Here is a 17814-nt window from a genome sequence, read left to right as displayed (position 1 = left end):
AGTCCTCGCTTCGCGTCCCGCGCGGGGTGTCCGGCCGCGAGGGCGGAGCAGGCCACGGTCCCTTTTTTGCCTTAAACGCTTCAGAATCCCTTTTAGATGTATAAATTGGAGATTCTTTGTTAACTGGCAGCAAGCAGAGAACAGAGTTGGGAAGCCAGCAGCGGCTTCCGGCGGGGGTTTTTTGCCCGGCCCCAAGCGCCAGGCGGATGGCTGTCGGTGAAACGAGTACCTGGAAGGAACGGGAGAGAGAAACCGCCGTGTAATTCAGCTATCAGACATCTGGCTAGCTGAGCAGTTGGTATTAAATAGCTATTGTCATGTTTTGTGAAAACGAGCAATTGACTTGATTCGTCTTTAGTAGCCCAAGAGAGTATGCAAATCTTCCGAGAAAAAAGCAGTAATTATTCTTTCCAACAATAAGGCTTTGTGAGTTAGCATGCCGCCTCTTTGCAGTCCTGAATCCCTAAACCTGAAGGAGGGCATCACCATCACAGTTGTCCGGTGTGCAGTTCAAAGAGGTACCCCCTCTTAAGCAGTACTCTAATAACTCTCCAATGTTCTCTGAAAAAAAAACCCCAAACCCAACCAAAACCCCAAAACAATAACAAAGCTAGGAACAGCCCCACAGGAATGGGATTTCCAACAATAACTCTCCAATGTTCTCTGAAAAAAAACCCCCAAACCCAAACAAAACCCCAAAACAATAATGGGATTGGGATTTCCAATGGCTGTGGAAAATAGGTAACAGGTTATCCCAGCTAAACAGTGGTGCTTTTTTTTTTTTATAGCATCACAGAAAGGGTAAGTTATTTCTTAAAAATCGCTTGGTTTACATTATTACACCTGTTGTTTGAGGAAATAGCGTAAGCACTTTACTGTTACAGAACGATGTACAGAACCATGTACAGAAAATTTCCCACAGCAGAAGGTTATATATTGTTTGAAAATTTACGAAAAAGGTCCTAACTGCAATCTTTAATTTTCTTGTTTAAAATGTAGCATAAGCATTGAAATTTTTAAAGGTCTTACATATTCCCTGAAATAAAAGAGAACTGATTGGTACCTCCTGTTGAGTTTACCTTCTTTTAATAAGTACCTACAGTGTGACAGAAACAAATTTACTTATTTTCAGAGATTAGAAACCAAAGCCTGTCCTCTTAAATCATTGTGTTTACAAGTACAGCAATACAACTCCTTGTCAAGCCCCACAGTATCTCTTATCTTACTCTCACAGTGCCCTAAGAGGTTATATGTTACATCCCTAAGAGAAGAGGTTATATGTTACATTTGAGAAGTTTAATAGATTTGAACTCTAATAGACTAATTATTCGAAACGGGTATTGAATAACTTTCAGCATCAAATAATGTTTGATGTAATTACCAGTAAGTTGCCTACTTGAGCACACATGTTAGGAACCCAAATCCAGTACCTGGAGAATTTGTACCGAAGATGACAGCCTTTGCCAGAACGCCCCAGGTCCATGGTACAGACTGCAACAGTGGGGAGAAAGTGCAACTACGTAAGAGCAAGCTCTGCGGTTGCAATGCTGTGGCACTTCCATCACTATACACAAGTGTAACAGTAACGTCTGAAAGTACAGTTTATGTGTTAGAGCACTGGCCGGATCAGCTGTTTGACACAGGCTTGATTGAAATATGTACATTTAATATGTTAGATGTAAACACTTCTAAAAGCATGAATACTGAAATAAAAGTAGCTAATAAAAACACCCACAGATACATAACTGGAATCTATTTTAATAGATACATTAAAGGCAGAGAGCTGACATCCCTTCTCAACCCTTTTCTCAGTTCATGCAGAATATATTCAGAACTTGTTTGTGATCCAAGTTGTTTTCTGACATCTGATTAAATACTGAAACACGTCAGGCCCCAGTTAAAGATGACCTAGGGCAGCTTTAGCTTGTGCATCAAACCAACACATGATTTTAACTATAGCAATGGCTATTCTTTGATAAATCAATACAGTTCTTTTCTACGCAATGGTTAAAAATTCTTGGGGAAAAGAGTACCAGAAAATATTATCCTGCTGTATTTGTGAGAGATTAGTATTTTCCACTATTTTCATATTTTTCCCCTAGGAATTTATTCCTGGCCTCTCTTCTTTTCTCCTTGTCCTCCAAAGAGAAGATATTGAGATGGTGTTAAATATTTGTAAGGCTAATTAATATCAGCTAAAACATTAGAAGATAAATGTTACACTGTTACCAGCAAAGCAAGAACTCCAGCAATTGCAATTCCTCCATTTAATACTGCAATGTATAGTCACTTGGATTGTAAGCTCTGAACATGCCTTGTGTTCCTGCATCATGAGGGCAAGAAAATCCTCTTATTAATCCGGATCGGAAAAGCAGACTGATGCTGAACAGGAAGGGGCAGGAAGAGACAGATGGACATTGGCTGCTTGCTACTCATTGCAGAAAAAATATAAGACGTTTCTGGACTATCTATTTCTGGGTACAATTAAAGAACCAGATGTGAATGTTGATAAAAATATCCTGTGGTACAAAACTGCTACAGGTCCCAATACCAGAGAAGGTCAGGTGGGGTGTATGAACTAGACTCATAATTTCTCTGTTTAGGGACTGAGTAGGTAGGTATGGAAGGATAGTCTGATAATGGACCAGCAACTTTACCAAATATGAAGTTCTGGATACCTGGATGGTACACAGATTTATTTTGGTCTCTGAAAAGTTTGTCATTTATCTGCACTTTTAAAAGCATGCTGTGTAATAACAATGCACAAAATACTGCTTCTGAGGAACAATTTCAGATATTCTGGGGTACCAATAAGAGAAATTTAACTTACATTGGAGTTTGTGTTTATTCTTCGCTTTTCTATCCAGTTTCCTTCCTGCCTTACTGGAAAGGGAAGTCAGATCCCTGACCTCAACAGCACTGGAGTAAGCAGTCCACATCATATGACATAGGAGAGAATATTTTACTTATCAGGACTACAAGGGCATAAAATAAGGTTCTTAGCCCTCCTTAGGCCCATGTATCTGCAGATCTTGCTTTAAAAAAACCCAAACCCACACACTTAATCAAAAACATTTTCACTGAGATAAAGAGACCACATTGCTTAAAGTTGTCTACCAGCCTAGAATATCAACCTCTTTTGAGGAGGGGGGGGAAAAAAAAAAAAACCAACAACAAAAAACAAGAGGAAGAGACTATTTGAAATTTGATTTCTACTTTTGTCTAAGGAAGACAGCCTATCACAAGGGAAAAAGGTTAATGAGTTCCTCGACCGACATGCCGTAATTGGCTGTGTGCACACTGGGAAGCAGCATGCAATATCTATAACCACAACACAGAAAGAGCCAGAATACCAGCAAGTGCACTATGGCCAATGCTACGGGATTACCTGCTCAAGTGACACATTCCAGGCGACAATTCGATTCCTTGTTTATTTGTGAGTGTCATTTAAGTTAGTCAGACCTCTCCCATAACCTCAGGTGCGTTTGGCGGGCACTCCTGGGAGGCATGTCTCACACCTGCTTCAACGTGGGCAGACAATGGGGCTCTAACAAGGTCCTGGTCTAATATGATGGGACTGCAATCTGTGTTACGGGAAACTAAATCAGGTGGTGATGATACTAAGATAGGCACAGCAGTCAAATGATAAGCTAAATCTGCCATAATGCAATACATAATTGCCTCTGGAGTATTTGAGCAGATTATACAGAGGCATAAAGGGCTTCTTAACTTTAAAATTAAAGAAGGATGCCATTTTTTTTTATAGCGCTATCTTTAGAGCCTCACGCTGATAGGAGTTAGTTAGCTCTGATGTGACAGATCGAGATCACTGGGAGTCAAACATTCCATATACTGTACAAAACCTGACAACAGCCATAACGCCAGCTTTACAGGAGCAGTTTTCAGACACTGTGGATGGGTAGTAGTTTTCTTATCTTCAGGGATTTAAAGATACCAGAAATGTGGCATTTCCTCAGTACCATGTGGTAGGGATATTTTCTCCATCAGTGATTCAGAACTAGTAACCGCTTTCTCTTTTCTGAACACTATTCTGAATGTAAAGGTGTCAGGCACTGAAATAATAAGCCAATAAAGTACTTCTTCCCTTAAGAATCCTACATCCAATCAAATTAATTAAATGAAATACCTCCTTGTACACACTGCTGGACAGGACCACCTGTCATATGGTTCACAACACTCAGAAGAGCTAGGCCTACACCAGAGTTATGTCAGACTGTCAAGTCGGATGTATATCCTGCAGTATATACAGTAGTGCCTAGCAACCATCAGAGTAGTCACAAGTGGAGAGGAGAGCTGCAATTCTCATAATATGCAGATACGAAAATGATTGGCATGATATATATTCAACAGCAGATTTATGCATTAATTCGATTTTTTTTTTCATTCTTAAATGTAAATGTTAGAACTAAAAGGATATAGTAAAAATTAAGCTTGGTTTAAACAAATGTTACCCACATCTACAACAAACAGCAACATTTCCTTAAGGATCAAAGAAAACTTCATACAAAATTTCTCTGTAGTATATTGTTCCCTAAAATCCTGATGGTGTGAAAAGAGAGGGACTGTGAGACATTTTTCCCATGAATGCATTCCAGTGAAAGTGATCATGTGCATTTTGTATGTAATATACATACGCACAGGGGACAGATCGGTGTGACTAGCAGTATCCTATGGCATGGATGCCTGCATTATGGGGTTCTGTGGTTTGTTTCACAGGAGTAAAAAGGAAAGTCTACATGTTTCAGTTTCCTCTTAGCAATGGAAGTGTGCCAGATTGTGAATGGATAGCAGATTACACACTACGCATACTAGCGCTCTCCATCTCTTTCTCTCCTTCCCATCTATTCTTCCCACAGAAATTCAGTTTCAACAGTTTTGAGGGAGGTATCTCATGAATCACAGTTTTTGTAGAATGGGTTTTTCCATCAGTGACCTTTACAAGAGGTACATTGGCAAAAGTAAAATTGCTTTTCTACAATACTCGCCATCCAAGATGCTGACACCATCTTACGAAATAGGATTTGTACTCTCACCGTGAAATAAGTACAACATTAAGTGGGTGCTCCACATTTACCCTTCCTACACTACTCTTGTAAGAAATAGATATGTCTTTGACCAAATGTAAATGCAATGCCGAAGTCATTTACATAATTATTAATTTAATAAAATAAATAAATAATCAAGGAGTTCAGCTATTTAAGAGCACTTGTGCTTGAAAGAAATTACGGCACAGATGGCACAAAACAAAGAGCTCACTCCTGCTCCAATTAAAAGCTAAACTCTGACTCACATAATTGCAGACGGAATCACACCCAGGTACATGGACAGAAAAAGATCATTTTCAGCTCATATAGATTTTTGAAGTGCTTGGTATAGCTAAGTCACGTATCTGATTTAAACAGCTGAACTGGAAATGCTGACTGTCTTCTTGACTGTGAAAATATTCTGCATCTTCACTGAAGTGCACGCAGAATTCAAGTCAGGCGATTTCTACAAATCAAACAACCTTTTAGTACCTTCACATCTAAATGAGGCAGAACTTTTTAATGTGAAAAAACAGATAAATCTTTATAATGTATTTGATCCATTGAAGCATTTTTAGGTTTTAGTGGGCATTTGCATGTATTTGGTGGGACTGATAAAACAACTTTTTTTCTATTTGAATAGATGTCACAATTACTGTTTACATGCGGAAAAGGAAACACAGTGGAAAAAGCTGGAATCTTATTATTAGCATTAGAGAAAAAGGTGCAAGGCAGTTTGCAGAAATAGTAGTTCGTTGCTCATAAAATGCAAAACTAAAGCATGTAGTATTATCCATAACATCATGTCACACTTGCCAGGGTTAGTTATAGGCAAAGGCAGTTCCTAGAGCAGCAGATTGCTAAAGGGGGAGAGGGAACAGGAGAGGGTGAAAAACAGCCATGCTCTCACTGCCTACTTTGCCAATAACAAAGCCCTGAAAATCAGGTTGGCTCCTGCTGCTGCAGGAATTACAGAATACATGGGACTGTGGTGGGAGCTGTTATTCCCAACAGCAGCAACAGCTAACATTCACCCTTCCCCCAGCAGCAGCAAAAGCAGCAAGCCTCTTCCCTCCAGCTCTCCGTCTCAGCCCCATTCCTATTGCTTCCCCACCTGTAGCAAAATTTCAGTCCTGCTTTCAGTTCTGAGAAGCTAGATGTAATGTTTGCCATAAAGAAGTACAAATAAAAGTTTGAAAGGTATGTACTACAATACAGCCCTAATTGAAAAAGCTAAACTTTTAAGTCTATACATTGCCTTTTTTAGTCTAGGAAAGATAAAGACCTTTGCAGTGGCAAAATGGAAAACGGTCCCATGCATTCTTGGCATGAAATCATGTAGAATGACATCAAAATATATGTTCACATGCAGAGGGTTTTTAATATATCTGTTTTTTCCATTGTTTAAAATACTGAGGTGTGGCATAAAAAACGTTTGACACGTAAGCCATATGTTGATAAAACACATGAAAATATTTGTGGTTTATAATTATGAAAAATTCGTTATTATAGAGCTTGTGGAAAGTACTGGATTGACAGTCCTAGTAGTATGTAGACCCAGTGAACACTTTTCCCTTACTGTTCCCAGGTGTACACTTCAACCTGCCTGAAGTGAAGGGACTATCTCATGATGAACATAAGCAGGTTTCCATGGTGCATTTTGTCGCATGAAATACTAATAGTATTGCCAATGCCCTCTGTGTCAACAGTACTGTGTTGAATCCATACAGCCATGGGGAACTGCATTTCATACACGTGCTTAAATTGTAAGAACACGTCATCACTTCTTATCTGAGCAGGATTTAAACCAGCAGCCCAGAGATGAAGTTATTTTATTGCAACAGCAGTAACTTTTAGTATGGTTTCTACTATGTCACAGAAGGATAGCCTCTGTCCGGAGGAATGTACACTCAAAGTGTAAGAAGAAAACCCTACAGATGGACGCAATAGTGTGACCAAATTAGCCAACGTAAAAAGCACGGGGTACAGAACATCAGCCTCCAAATAACCTGTCACCTGCTACCTGTCCCCTAGGTCATTCAGGCTCCTCCCTAACACGTAAGCATATCTTTCAGTGATTTTCTCATGAGACAGATAAGCTATTTCCAGTTTTGAAATTTCTCTGAAGTATTTGGAGGGATCCTGTGTTACTTGTTAATGGTAAAGGTAGGGGAAGGGGATACTTCACATCATGATGGCAGATGAAGGTGTTGCTTTTAAGAAATTAATCACTTTGCACTCAGGCATCTCAGAGCCTCTTGATTCTACTATTCATGCTGAGCTGCAACTCTTTATCTTTAGCATCTCCTTTGTAAGCTCCGGGACACTGAAAATCAAAAAGCAAAGAAAAATATTAAGCCTTTTGACATATCTTGATCTGAAGTCTTAAAGACTAAGTAGAACACTTAAGCATTTAGTTTGCTTAATTGGAATTTATACCTTAAGACCACCAGTGCTCTCGTTAAATTTTAGCCTGTCAAAATGGTAAAATCCAATGAAAGCTAATGGCAGCATTCTTTTAACTGGAGATTATCAAAGCGGTTGTGGAATAAAATCTTATCAATAGACTGGAACAAGCAAAATACAGATTAATACTAAGAACATGTTCCAAATAATGGATTGGTGTTACATGGAATTTTAAATATACTTTTGTTAAGATTGGCTTTACAGTAAAGATAAGATAAAGCGCTTTCCCCTTGATTAGATTCTAAGATAGTCTAACAGAGGTACAAGACACCTCTGTAATACAGCAAAATTATTCAGAAATTGTTATCTCTGTATTCAAAGCAGGAAGGGGGTCCCACAGTCCTTCACCCTGTGTTGTTCACTGTCACAGGTGAACTATGTTTGTTATAAAGTTACATCTTATTGAAAATATAACTTACCTCAAGCTTAACAATCGTGGATTCAGAAAGGCAGGTGCAGTGTAAACACAGCACCCAACCAGATGCCAAAGCCACTCAAACAAGGAGCACCTGAAAAGCAGAAAGTGTTATGTCTTAGTGTCATGATGCAGTTCAGGTCTAGTACAGTCTTACTTACGCCACCTCAAAGAGGTGCAGCAAATTCCAACATTTGAATCCTAATTACATTCAGCTGCTCAAAAGATGACACCAGTCAGAATGGTCACTTCCAGTTAAATATACACAGCTCTGAAGGACATTTCATAGGGGCGGTACTCACTAGAGACAGGAATAATGAACGAGAAGCTCAAGAACTCAGGTGCTCTTTACCCAGAAAACTCCTCCCTTTGGCATATCTACAGAGGGAACAGGTCACACGTGCGAGGGAGCTGGGCTGAGAGCACTGCTCAGGTGCTTCTGGGAAGGTCTGCTCTAATTCCAGCAAGGGCATCGTAGCAATTTAGTCCCCCTTACTCCTATTTTAGCACCTCAACATCCCTCTCTCTTCTTCAACAGCTTGTGTCTTGCTGGTGTCACTTGAAGCAACAATATTTGCTGTCTGATAGGGATAAGTTCTTAACACTGGCTTAACTATGTGCAAACTCTCACTCATTGTAAAACGTCCGTTAACATACTTGCCAGCGTAACTTGCCCAGTATAAACTACAATATGGAGAAGTAAAATGTTAAACCACTGAAGCATAGGTACTAATAGGCTTTAATTCCAAATAGGATGGGAACAGCAGGAAAAACTGTTCAAAGGGTCCTACTGTCTGGATAAAGATGCTAATCCACCCCACCGCTACCTCCTTTCCCACTTGCAGCTCTGCAAACAAGGTTCTGCTGCAGATAAAGGTTGTGATCTGAAGGTCCAGAGATGGACAGTCCTGCCCTAAATTTAAAAAAAGAATATGTGAAAGAAGGAGAGGGAAAAGCTCACTGTTTCAGACTACATTTTACACAAGCTAGTGCTTAGCATAGTGTAATGCTACTAGCAGCATGTAACTGCTAATGCCATCTGACAATCTTCCTCCATTACCTCTTGCTGTGGGTAAATCCAACAACATCCTTGCCATTTGTCTTGGTCAGGCGTGTGATTTGAGGCATGAGTTAAACAGTTGATTAGAAAATTCACTGTAACCCACCTTCAAAATACAGGTCTGATCCTGGTGGATGCTGCAAGACTGCGCACCCCACTGGTGCGTGAGTCCTTCTCCTCTAAGCAGGAGGAGGGAGTGACTCTACTCACCGCTTGGAGCTGGGGTTTGCACCGCCTGGGTAGCGCTTGCACCGTGTTGTGTCTCTGGGGTGCTTGTCCTGGCTCCATCCAGCGCCAGCTGAAGGCTCTGGAGCTGCGATGCATTCAGATGCTCACGCTGCGATCTGGTAACCATGGCGGCATTTTCAGGGCCCAGGTTTGCTATTTGTTCTGGGGACAATGCCTGGGAGGAATAAAAGCCAGAAAAATTGGTTTAGGCTGTCAATTATATAAGGCAGGTAAGGAATCAGAAGTCAGCACTGTCTTGCATTTGGAATGAGGGGAAGTAGCCTTCAACATTGTGTTGCTATAAAAGAGCTCAATAGAGCTTAAAAAAAATCCTCTGCATTCATATACTTCACTGACCGCTCATCTATCTTTCACCCTCTTCTTTGCTGCTGGGATCTGACAGCTTGAGAAGCTTTCTATGCCAACACTGTATTGGACGCTTCTTCAATATATTGCTGGAGTTTAATTTTCCAGCCACTTCTTTTCTGATTTGTTCAAAGACCGATGACATTGTGCATCCTTTTGTGTTTGCATTTATTTCCTCTCACATCTGCTCTCAAGAAACCTCACTTGAACCTATGTTTGACCTTTGATTAGAGTTAGCAGTAGAGCAATGAGATGGAAAAAAACATGCTTTAATCTCATTATTCAATTTTCTCTTTTAGATTGAAAATCTTCCAAGTTCGGTCATATTAAAACTTGTGTTTAAAAATGAAACATGGTAATCATAATCTTACAGTAATTATCTTATACCACATAGCAGTTAACCAGTTTGTAAAGCCTGCATGTATTGAGCATGCTGGATTGCTTTGATTCTAGTTAACATTCTGCAGTCACAAGAATTTTACCCCTCCTACACAACAAGCCTTCTTTGCTGCAACAATTCTGTATCCAGGTTCTACTTTAGAAAGACTAAATTCCCCTTCCAAGTAAGTCAAACAATGGAGCAAACGCCTCCCGATTTTTCATTGTCTACCAAATGGTGTGCTCTTTTAAACAGAGTAAACTCATGTAAATGCCTATAGGTCCAGAAATTTTGAACTGAGCCTCTCTTAACTCAATTAAAGTCCATAATACAATGTAATTTATCATAAATCAAAATGTGAATAATGTATACAGCTGTAAAATGGAGTTATAAAAACCCATGTGAAAACAAAATCTGCTTTGAATCTTTCAAATACAGAAAACTCTTCTGAGAAGGTGCCCTGTTATTTGTTAAGCACATTTTGTAGTATCATTACTATTATTACTAATAAAAATGTATGCTATTTGAAAGATGCCATAGATCTTCAGTTTTGCCCATTTTTCAAAGAAATAGTTTCACTAAGGTCATTTCAGGCTTATCTAAACTGTCCGTCGTACTGTGCAGAACAGTTAGTGTTCAAGGAGTTTTTCTCTTTTATGGAAGCTGACACAGTTAACTATCTGTTTAGCTCATCTGTCCATAAGTACCTTGTTTGCCCGAGCATCTGAAAAAGACCGGCCTAGGCAGAATATTAATCTTGTCACTAAGTCAAATAAAGTCTGGGGCAATGATCTCAAGGTCCATGTTCTAATTTCTGGTCCACATTCAGAACTGCTATAATTACATGTAATTCTTTTCCGATCCATATCTGCCTGTACAATCTTTTTTTCAGAGCTCACTCAGGAGAATGTTGCCAGATTTTAGGATAATAAAAAAGCTCTTACATAGTCAGCAGAGAAATTTTAGCTATGATAGCATCCTTGCAAATGTTAATAAACAGAGAAGAAAACTCAGATCTGAATACAGTGTTGGAAGAAAAAGAGTCCATTCCCTGCTTTCTGACCCTAGATCTTTGCTTTTTCCTTGGGATGCATTCTGAAGAATAAATAAAGCTTGTCTAGAGTATTTTATGGGCATCACAAATACAGATGATATAACTGAAAGTTTATGTTTCAGACCCTTGACTGCCTTTCACTTAACACACCATAGAAAAATTATTTCTGAAACCCAAAACCAAACTATAAATCAGTGCTGGAGTTTATTTATACTAGAGAAAAAATGATGTAAATTTGGTTACTTCTTCAGCAAATGAGCTCTTACTTGGAAAATTTCAGGAGGTATATATCTTATTGCTATTGGCTGGAAATAGGGCATCAAGTTTTTATCAAAAGCTTTTAATTCATCTTCATTCAAACCACCTAAAAAAACCCACAATAGGAACAGAACTCAGTTAATATTCTTTTAGATTCATTTTTAGGCTAATACAAATTTTAAGCATTTATACAAAATATCCGATAAATTATTTACTCAGTGCATTATGGAGAGAGATACTCGTTCTTTTTTGTTGTTCTTTCTTTCATTATACTCCAACATTACAAATCATCTGACCTTAACCATTGGTATGGAATGTACTCTGAGTTATTTTAGCTTGGAAAAGAGACAATGATAAAAATCAATAAAATCAAAAGCACCGTTATTAGGGAATGCTTGTTCACAGCCTCTTCTGATGCAAGATTAAGGACCATAAGCACGCAATGGGAGTTACTTAGTTACTTCTTCACCCTTTAAGTACTTACAGCGTGGAACATCACCACAGGCACTGGGGATGCTAAAATTTACAAGAGTTCAACGTGCAGTTAAATGATCACAGGGAAAAAAAATCCATGAACAAAACCGTGTGTGACCTCTGGCTCAGGCAGTCTCCGAGGCTGTGAGAGCACTCTGGAGAAGTGCCACTCCGGCTAACCCTGCTTGTTTGCTCTTCCCTGGGCAGCCCATCCCTTCCACTGTCGGAGGCAGGATGCTCGGTCAGCTAGAGCTCTGCTCTGACCCAATGCAGCCACTCTTGTAGCAGCACGGCTCACAAAGAGCGACTGGGTCTGAAATCCTGGTTGCTTTTGCCCTCCTTGATTTACCCTTTCCAACTTAGAGGACCCAAATGACTTCAGGCTGTGCTCCCCAAAGTCGGTTTGAGCAGATTCAGAGAACCTTATGGAGAATACCATGACTTTTCCTTAGTGCCAAGGAAATTGCTGGATGTCTGTCCCTGCAGGTGACTCCTCTCTGGAAGAAATGTCTTTCGCCAGTCTAGAAAAATGCACTGCTACGTGAACCTGTCTCTTAATGCTTAATAACAATGCTTCAGAACCATCACCATCTGGAGTCTGAATTTTGTTACCGGCTATAGTACCAATCTCCTGCAAAATAGAGCCATTCCAGCTGGCAGCAGTACCAAACACGGATTCTGTCATCTTCTTAAACTGTCTCAGAACAGGGGTGCTACAAAACAACAGGCCAATTCTTGCAACAGCAGCACTGCAAAAGGCAACAAGATTAATGTGACATGCTACAATTACATGCAATACTAAATATTCCTGGAATATACTTAGTCTGCTGTAAGAAGACTGTAAACCCATTTTCAAGTTAAAATATATGTACACAAATTGCATACAAATGTTTAATGCTTTGAGCAAAAAACGGAATTTCTCAATGCGATACTTAAATGGTGGGATATAAATGGCAGAAGAAATCTAAAATAGAATATATTTTAAACAACTAGCGTACGCCTTCTATAACAGTTATTGCCTTTCTAAAAGCATTTAAAATGTAAAAAAGTGTCCTTTAGGCTCTGGAAATCTTGAAGGAAAACAAACTGCACAATAAATTTTATCAATAGAGATACTAATAAATATTTCATTAAGTATCAAATGCAGTACCTGAATTCAGCAGTCCTTACGGACATGATTTCTGTGGAGTTCAGAGCACAGAGAATAGCTCCTAATCCAACCAAATCAAAGCTTTTTAGTGTACTGATCGTCTGGCCAGAGTCTTGTAGAAAACCTTGCAAAATAGATCTTGCCTACAAAAGCAGTAAGATATTATGCATGAACAGAGTGAACATAATTGAAGGTTTTGTTACTAGAAGCTCAAAATCTTACCAGAAGCTATGGACCATATATAATCCTGAGGCTCTCCAATGTAATTAATTGGAGTTTGGCCATGGCCTTCAGGAGGAGCGCTGTCACCACCTATACGTGACACTTGAACAGGGCACTGTTACACAACCACTTCCCAAGTCAAGTGAGTTGAAAGCGCTCTGTACCTCTTCTGCCGGCTCACAAGGAAACACTTCACCAGAAGAAACGGGCGTTGAAGCACCTAGCAAAACCGCCCAATTCAATTAAACTGCTAGAACATAAATTCCTCAAGGGATCAATATGAAATTTTTTTCTAATACTCAGGTTGTCTTGTCTTATTTAAGTGTCATATATAGGTGGTGACCTGTGTTTAGGATTAATTTTCAGATATGAATGGGATATTGGTACCAAAATGCCTTTGCAAGCCTAAGTCATTTAGGATGGTGCTCATCCTAAACTAACCACTTAAAAATCGTGTGTCTAGCTTAAGCCTGCCACCAAGGCATCCTCCAAAGTCAGTGAAAGAAACAAGCATCTTCCAAGATTTCCTAATCTATCCACAATGCTGAGCCTCAAATGGCTAGCTTAAACTAGCTGCCTAACTTATAGACAACTGAAGTTAGGCAGGATGAATCTCTTTTAACCAGCTATTCTTACTGACAGCAGAAAACCTCGAAAGCCAACTAGTATTGTATAAAATCCTCCCAAGTGCTTCCTTCTGATAATGCTCTTCAGAACAAGAATCTATTAACCAGATTTGTGATATTCTGCCAAAGCTGGCTGCAACCATACCAGCACCTGTGCAGCTGAGGAGCCCTGATGGGATGGGTCACACAGTCAGAAGTATGCTGCCAATTGCATATACAAATAAAAGCTTTTAACTCTTATTATGAAAGTCCCACTGGCATAACTAGAAGTTATTCAAGGAAAGGAAGATGAGAGGAGCACATCTGCTAATAACTTAGGCTTCTAAGGCAATGGATGCCGGGGTCGGGGGGTACGCTACCTCTTCAGTGATTACTCTTAGTTAGGAAGGGCTAATATCTCCTAGCAGTAGCGTCTATTCTGGGGCCAGAGGGAGAGGAGGGGCTGACCTCTTTCCGCTACTTAGTGGGCAAGCGCTAAAGAATACACTCATCACTACCACAACTAATATTGATGGATGCCCTCTTGGCCATCTCACCAGGGAAGCCAGCAGCCAGGGAGACATCAGTGCTGACCTACCTGCCCACTTTCACTGGGGTCACAGCTGCAGAAAAGCAGCAGGGACTAGTGTGGATTGCTGTATCTGTTTCCTACACGATTCCAGGGCTTCAGTCCCAAAGGGCGCGAATCCAGAGCCTTTCACCAGGAGTACATTCAATAACATACTTACCTGGGTAGGAGTCCATTCTGTTTGCTGACTAAGTACAGAAATGGTGTCGATAGAATGCAAATCCAGCTCTTCGATTTCATGTTCGGTGAGTGCCAGAGCAATGCGGCCCAGGGAAACAATATGATAACTCTTCCAGTCTGGCAGCGATCCCCAAACCTTTAGAAGAGATTCATTAATGTTTGTTAGATCATTATGAATCTTCCTCTATATATACCATTCTCAAACCCCTTGGTTTTAGAAGTCCCAATACCTGAAGTATGCACAGAAAAGGCAGAGCTTAGGTATTGTGAAGGTTTTCGAGGTTCTACACTAACAATGGCTAGTTTATCTAAAAATGCTGCAATTTGTTCAGCTTGAACTTGTTGGTAAGTCAGCGCAGGGACTGCTGGAAGTGTCGCTGTAGGAGCAAGTACCACTAGAAACAATAAAAATGTGAGTTTGTGCCGAGATCCACACTATTACACCGCTACGGTGAAAGCAGCACCTGCACTACTCAGGCTTCTACACCAGCTGCAATCGCTCCGGTGGAGTGACTTTAGATTGCTTTTGTGACTATCTATCATTCTGCCTCAGTCATTGACAAGGAAAGCAGAAATCAAAGAGGAGAATCGGGGAATACAGACAAATAGCCAATTCCTGTAGTTATGATTTCTAGTTTGTGTGCATTCAATATTAAAAAAAAAATCATTTAAATGTGTTTGTACAGATACAGTTAAATCTGTAAAGCTCTGTAAAAACAAAGAAATAAGCAGGGGCTCTTATAAACCAGTACCAATGTATTTAAACTGACAAGTTCCACTGCTTTTAACTTTATCTGTGATATAGTTACAGTGATTCAAAAGCTGTCACAGGTCAGCCCTAAGAAAATTTTGATTTCAGGAAAAGGTCTGCCTGAATAAAGAATAATGAAAGTCCAGCAAGAGCTGAATTTGCAGAGGCTAGAACTGTCAATGACATTTAGTTGGAAATGACAGAGGACAGTAGTCAGTGGTCAGTATCTCTCAGGATGTGGCCAGTTGTTTTTACAGAGAAAAGACACTGGGTTTTGGCTGGAGGAAGTGACTTGAACAAGACAGGCATACATTTTAAAAAAAAAAAAAGATCTCTTTAAAGGTCTCATGTACTTCAGCAATTTTGCTTGTTGTCAGTCAATACATGACAGTTTTCTAGTACATGATTGTGCTGCTAACTCCACATAGAAAAATAAAACTAAAAGCCTAGTCCTGGGCTAAGTTGATCGTTCATGCTCTCTGATTCATGGAAATATTTATTTCACTTTCAGGACAGCTACAATTTAACTTTTGTTCAAAAAATTAGAAAGGTCAAAGCTAGTAAGGACTTGCTGAAGGAGTATCTCTGCAGTTGCCTACTAAATAGTGTTTGCACCTTCAGATACATATGAAGCTGTACAACCTGCATAAAATAAAGAAAAAGGGCCAGTTCTCTGGAATAAGATACTCCTTACACAGAGCTGCAGATTCTGCTGTTCATACCGACATGCATATCCAACACAGAGCAGCCTCAGGACTGCTGAGGTGCTTTTCTCAACTATGACCCTCGGGTTAACGATTTGTTTAAGAAGATGCTTTGCTGGACCTGTACCTCCTGACTGAGTTTCCACCGGATCTTTTATGTTGGTTTTACGATGTCATAAAGAAACAGAAAAAGGGTCTAAGCCTGGGAAATTTCAATCTTTTCCAAAGAAAATAGATAGTAAAAAGCATTAGCCCAATTTTAAAGCTCTTAATTCTCTAGCTTAAGAGATACATGAAACACATGCAGTTAAAAATGTCGTGTGTCTATTTCCTGATCTAGATCATAAACTACAGAATTTGAAGTACTTCACAAATAGTATTATCTGACAGTGCTGGATGAAATCTCAGACATAAGGATATAAATAACACAACACATGAAACTGAAACACTCCTTTGTCCTCATTCACCTAGATACTACAGATCCATACATCTGTTGCTATCGCAGAGCTTGGAGACCTTCCACTTACAAGTGAGCTAAGCTTCTTACTTCCATTAAGACACAATCTGATAACTAGACTTTTTGAATTAATTTGGGACCATGCGTAGTATGCAGATTCTTTTAGGGGAAATCAATCAATTTAGGAGAAATTAAAGCTGGCTTAATCAAACCTTTAATCAAAGACGCCCTTTAGTTAATAACATAACAGCATCTTATGCACATAATTTCAAAAACTTTGCCTGTACTGTCTGATTTCTCATGCTTCACGTTCAGTGTAACACCATGTTGCATTCTGCAAATTAATATATAGGAAGTATGTCTTTGTCTAGCAGCAATCTGTCTTACAAACACTCACAGACAGAACATACTCATTCAGTGCACTACAGATCTGTATATCTTTGAATTGAATATAGCTGTGATATGAGTGTATTAACCTTGTTGGCAATTTCTCTACAGCAGATATCACTCTGTAAGTATACCATTATGTTGCACTGCTGTAAAATATTTTAGTTCCCACTATCTCAGATGAGCACTGGTTTTATTTTCTTCTAGGATTATATATTTTTTCCCTTTTCCTACCCACATGTCTCTGTGCTGACGGAGTGAAGCTGTCTTGGGAAGAATGCATTTGATGCAACAAGGCAGCAGAGACAGAATGGCAGAGATCACCATCTGCTTTCAGAGATCTGGTTAGTGCCACTTCTCTTCGAGCACCTGCAGTTCAGGAGTTTTAAAAGCTGAGCTTCATTGCTAAAAACTGCAAAAGTCATGGGCAGCTCCACTACTTTGGCTGCAGCTGCTGGTTTAAGGAGATGCTGCCCAGGCCCACCTTGTCCCCTGCTCCTGCTTTGCTCCAGAGGTCACAGCCCTCAGATCTCCAAGCATCTGCACTCGTACTACTTGCAGCCAACTGCACTTGTAGATGCTTCCTAGCCTCATTCTGTCAGAATGATCTGATGGAGCCTAAAAAGGACTTTTAAAACGTTGGATCATTTTGACAGAACAGGATTAGAGAGTAGCTTGCCATGCAGAGATGGAAGCAGAGAGCAGATAACCTCCAGCAGGTGCTGGTGACAGGAAGCTGAAGATAGGCTGGGGATGGTAACCTCTTCACCTCTGGATTTTCTGCAACCAAAACAACTTGTCTTACTGCACCCTAAGGCTTTTCCTTGCTGAAACAAAAAGTACGTTTGGGACACTACCTGTTCCCCGGCAGTGCAGGCAACCCCAAAGCAGCAAGAGGAGGTCACCCCCCGGGAGGAGCGCAACACCAACAACAGGGATGGAGCGAGGTCTGACTTCTCTGCCAGCCCACAGCTGGCCAAGGCAGCGCTGCTCAGAGCCCAGACACCTTTCTGATGCTCTGCCC

The 17814-nt window shown here is 40.1% G+C and overlaps 1 protein-coding gene across 1 annotated transcript in view; it reads right to left on the bottom strand.

Moving 5' to 3' along the window:
* Positions 1–8753: 8753 nt before the first annotated feature.
* The window catches only part of LOC104078719 (otoancorin-like), a gene marked incomplete at both ends in the record, with an annotated part of 15566 nt that continues 6505 nt past the window's right edge, over positions 8754–17814 (bottom strand). Inside the window, 6 exons of the mRNA XM_009580512.1 lie at positions 8754–8839; positions 9197–9389; positions 11280–11377; positions 12358–12494; positions 12896–13038; positions 14472–14627. Of these exons, the coding sequence (XP_009578807.1) occupies positions 8754–8839; positions 9197–9389; positions 11280–11377; positions 12358–12494; positions 12896–13038; positions 14472–14627 (813 nt within the window). The remainder of the gene's footprint in view (positions 8840–9196; positions 9390–11279; positions 11378–12357; positions 12495–12895; positions 13039–14471; positions 14628–17814) is intronic.

The sequence above is a fragment of the Fulmarus glacialis genome, unplaced genomic scaffold, assembly GCF_000690835.1.
Source record: "Fulmarus glacialis isolate BGI_N327 unplaced genomic scaffold, ASM69083v1 scaffold11550, whole genome shotgun sequence".
In the NCBI taxonomy this organism is placed as follows: domain Eukaryota; kingdom Metazoa; phylum Chordata; class Aves; order Procellariiformes; family Procellariidae; genus Fulmarus; species Fulmarus glacialis.
Note: the sequence above shows the minus strand (reverse complement) of the source record. Positions and strands in the feature narration are given on the sequence as shown.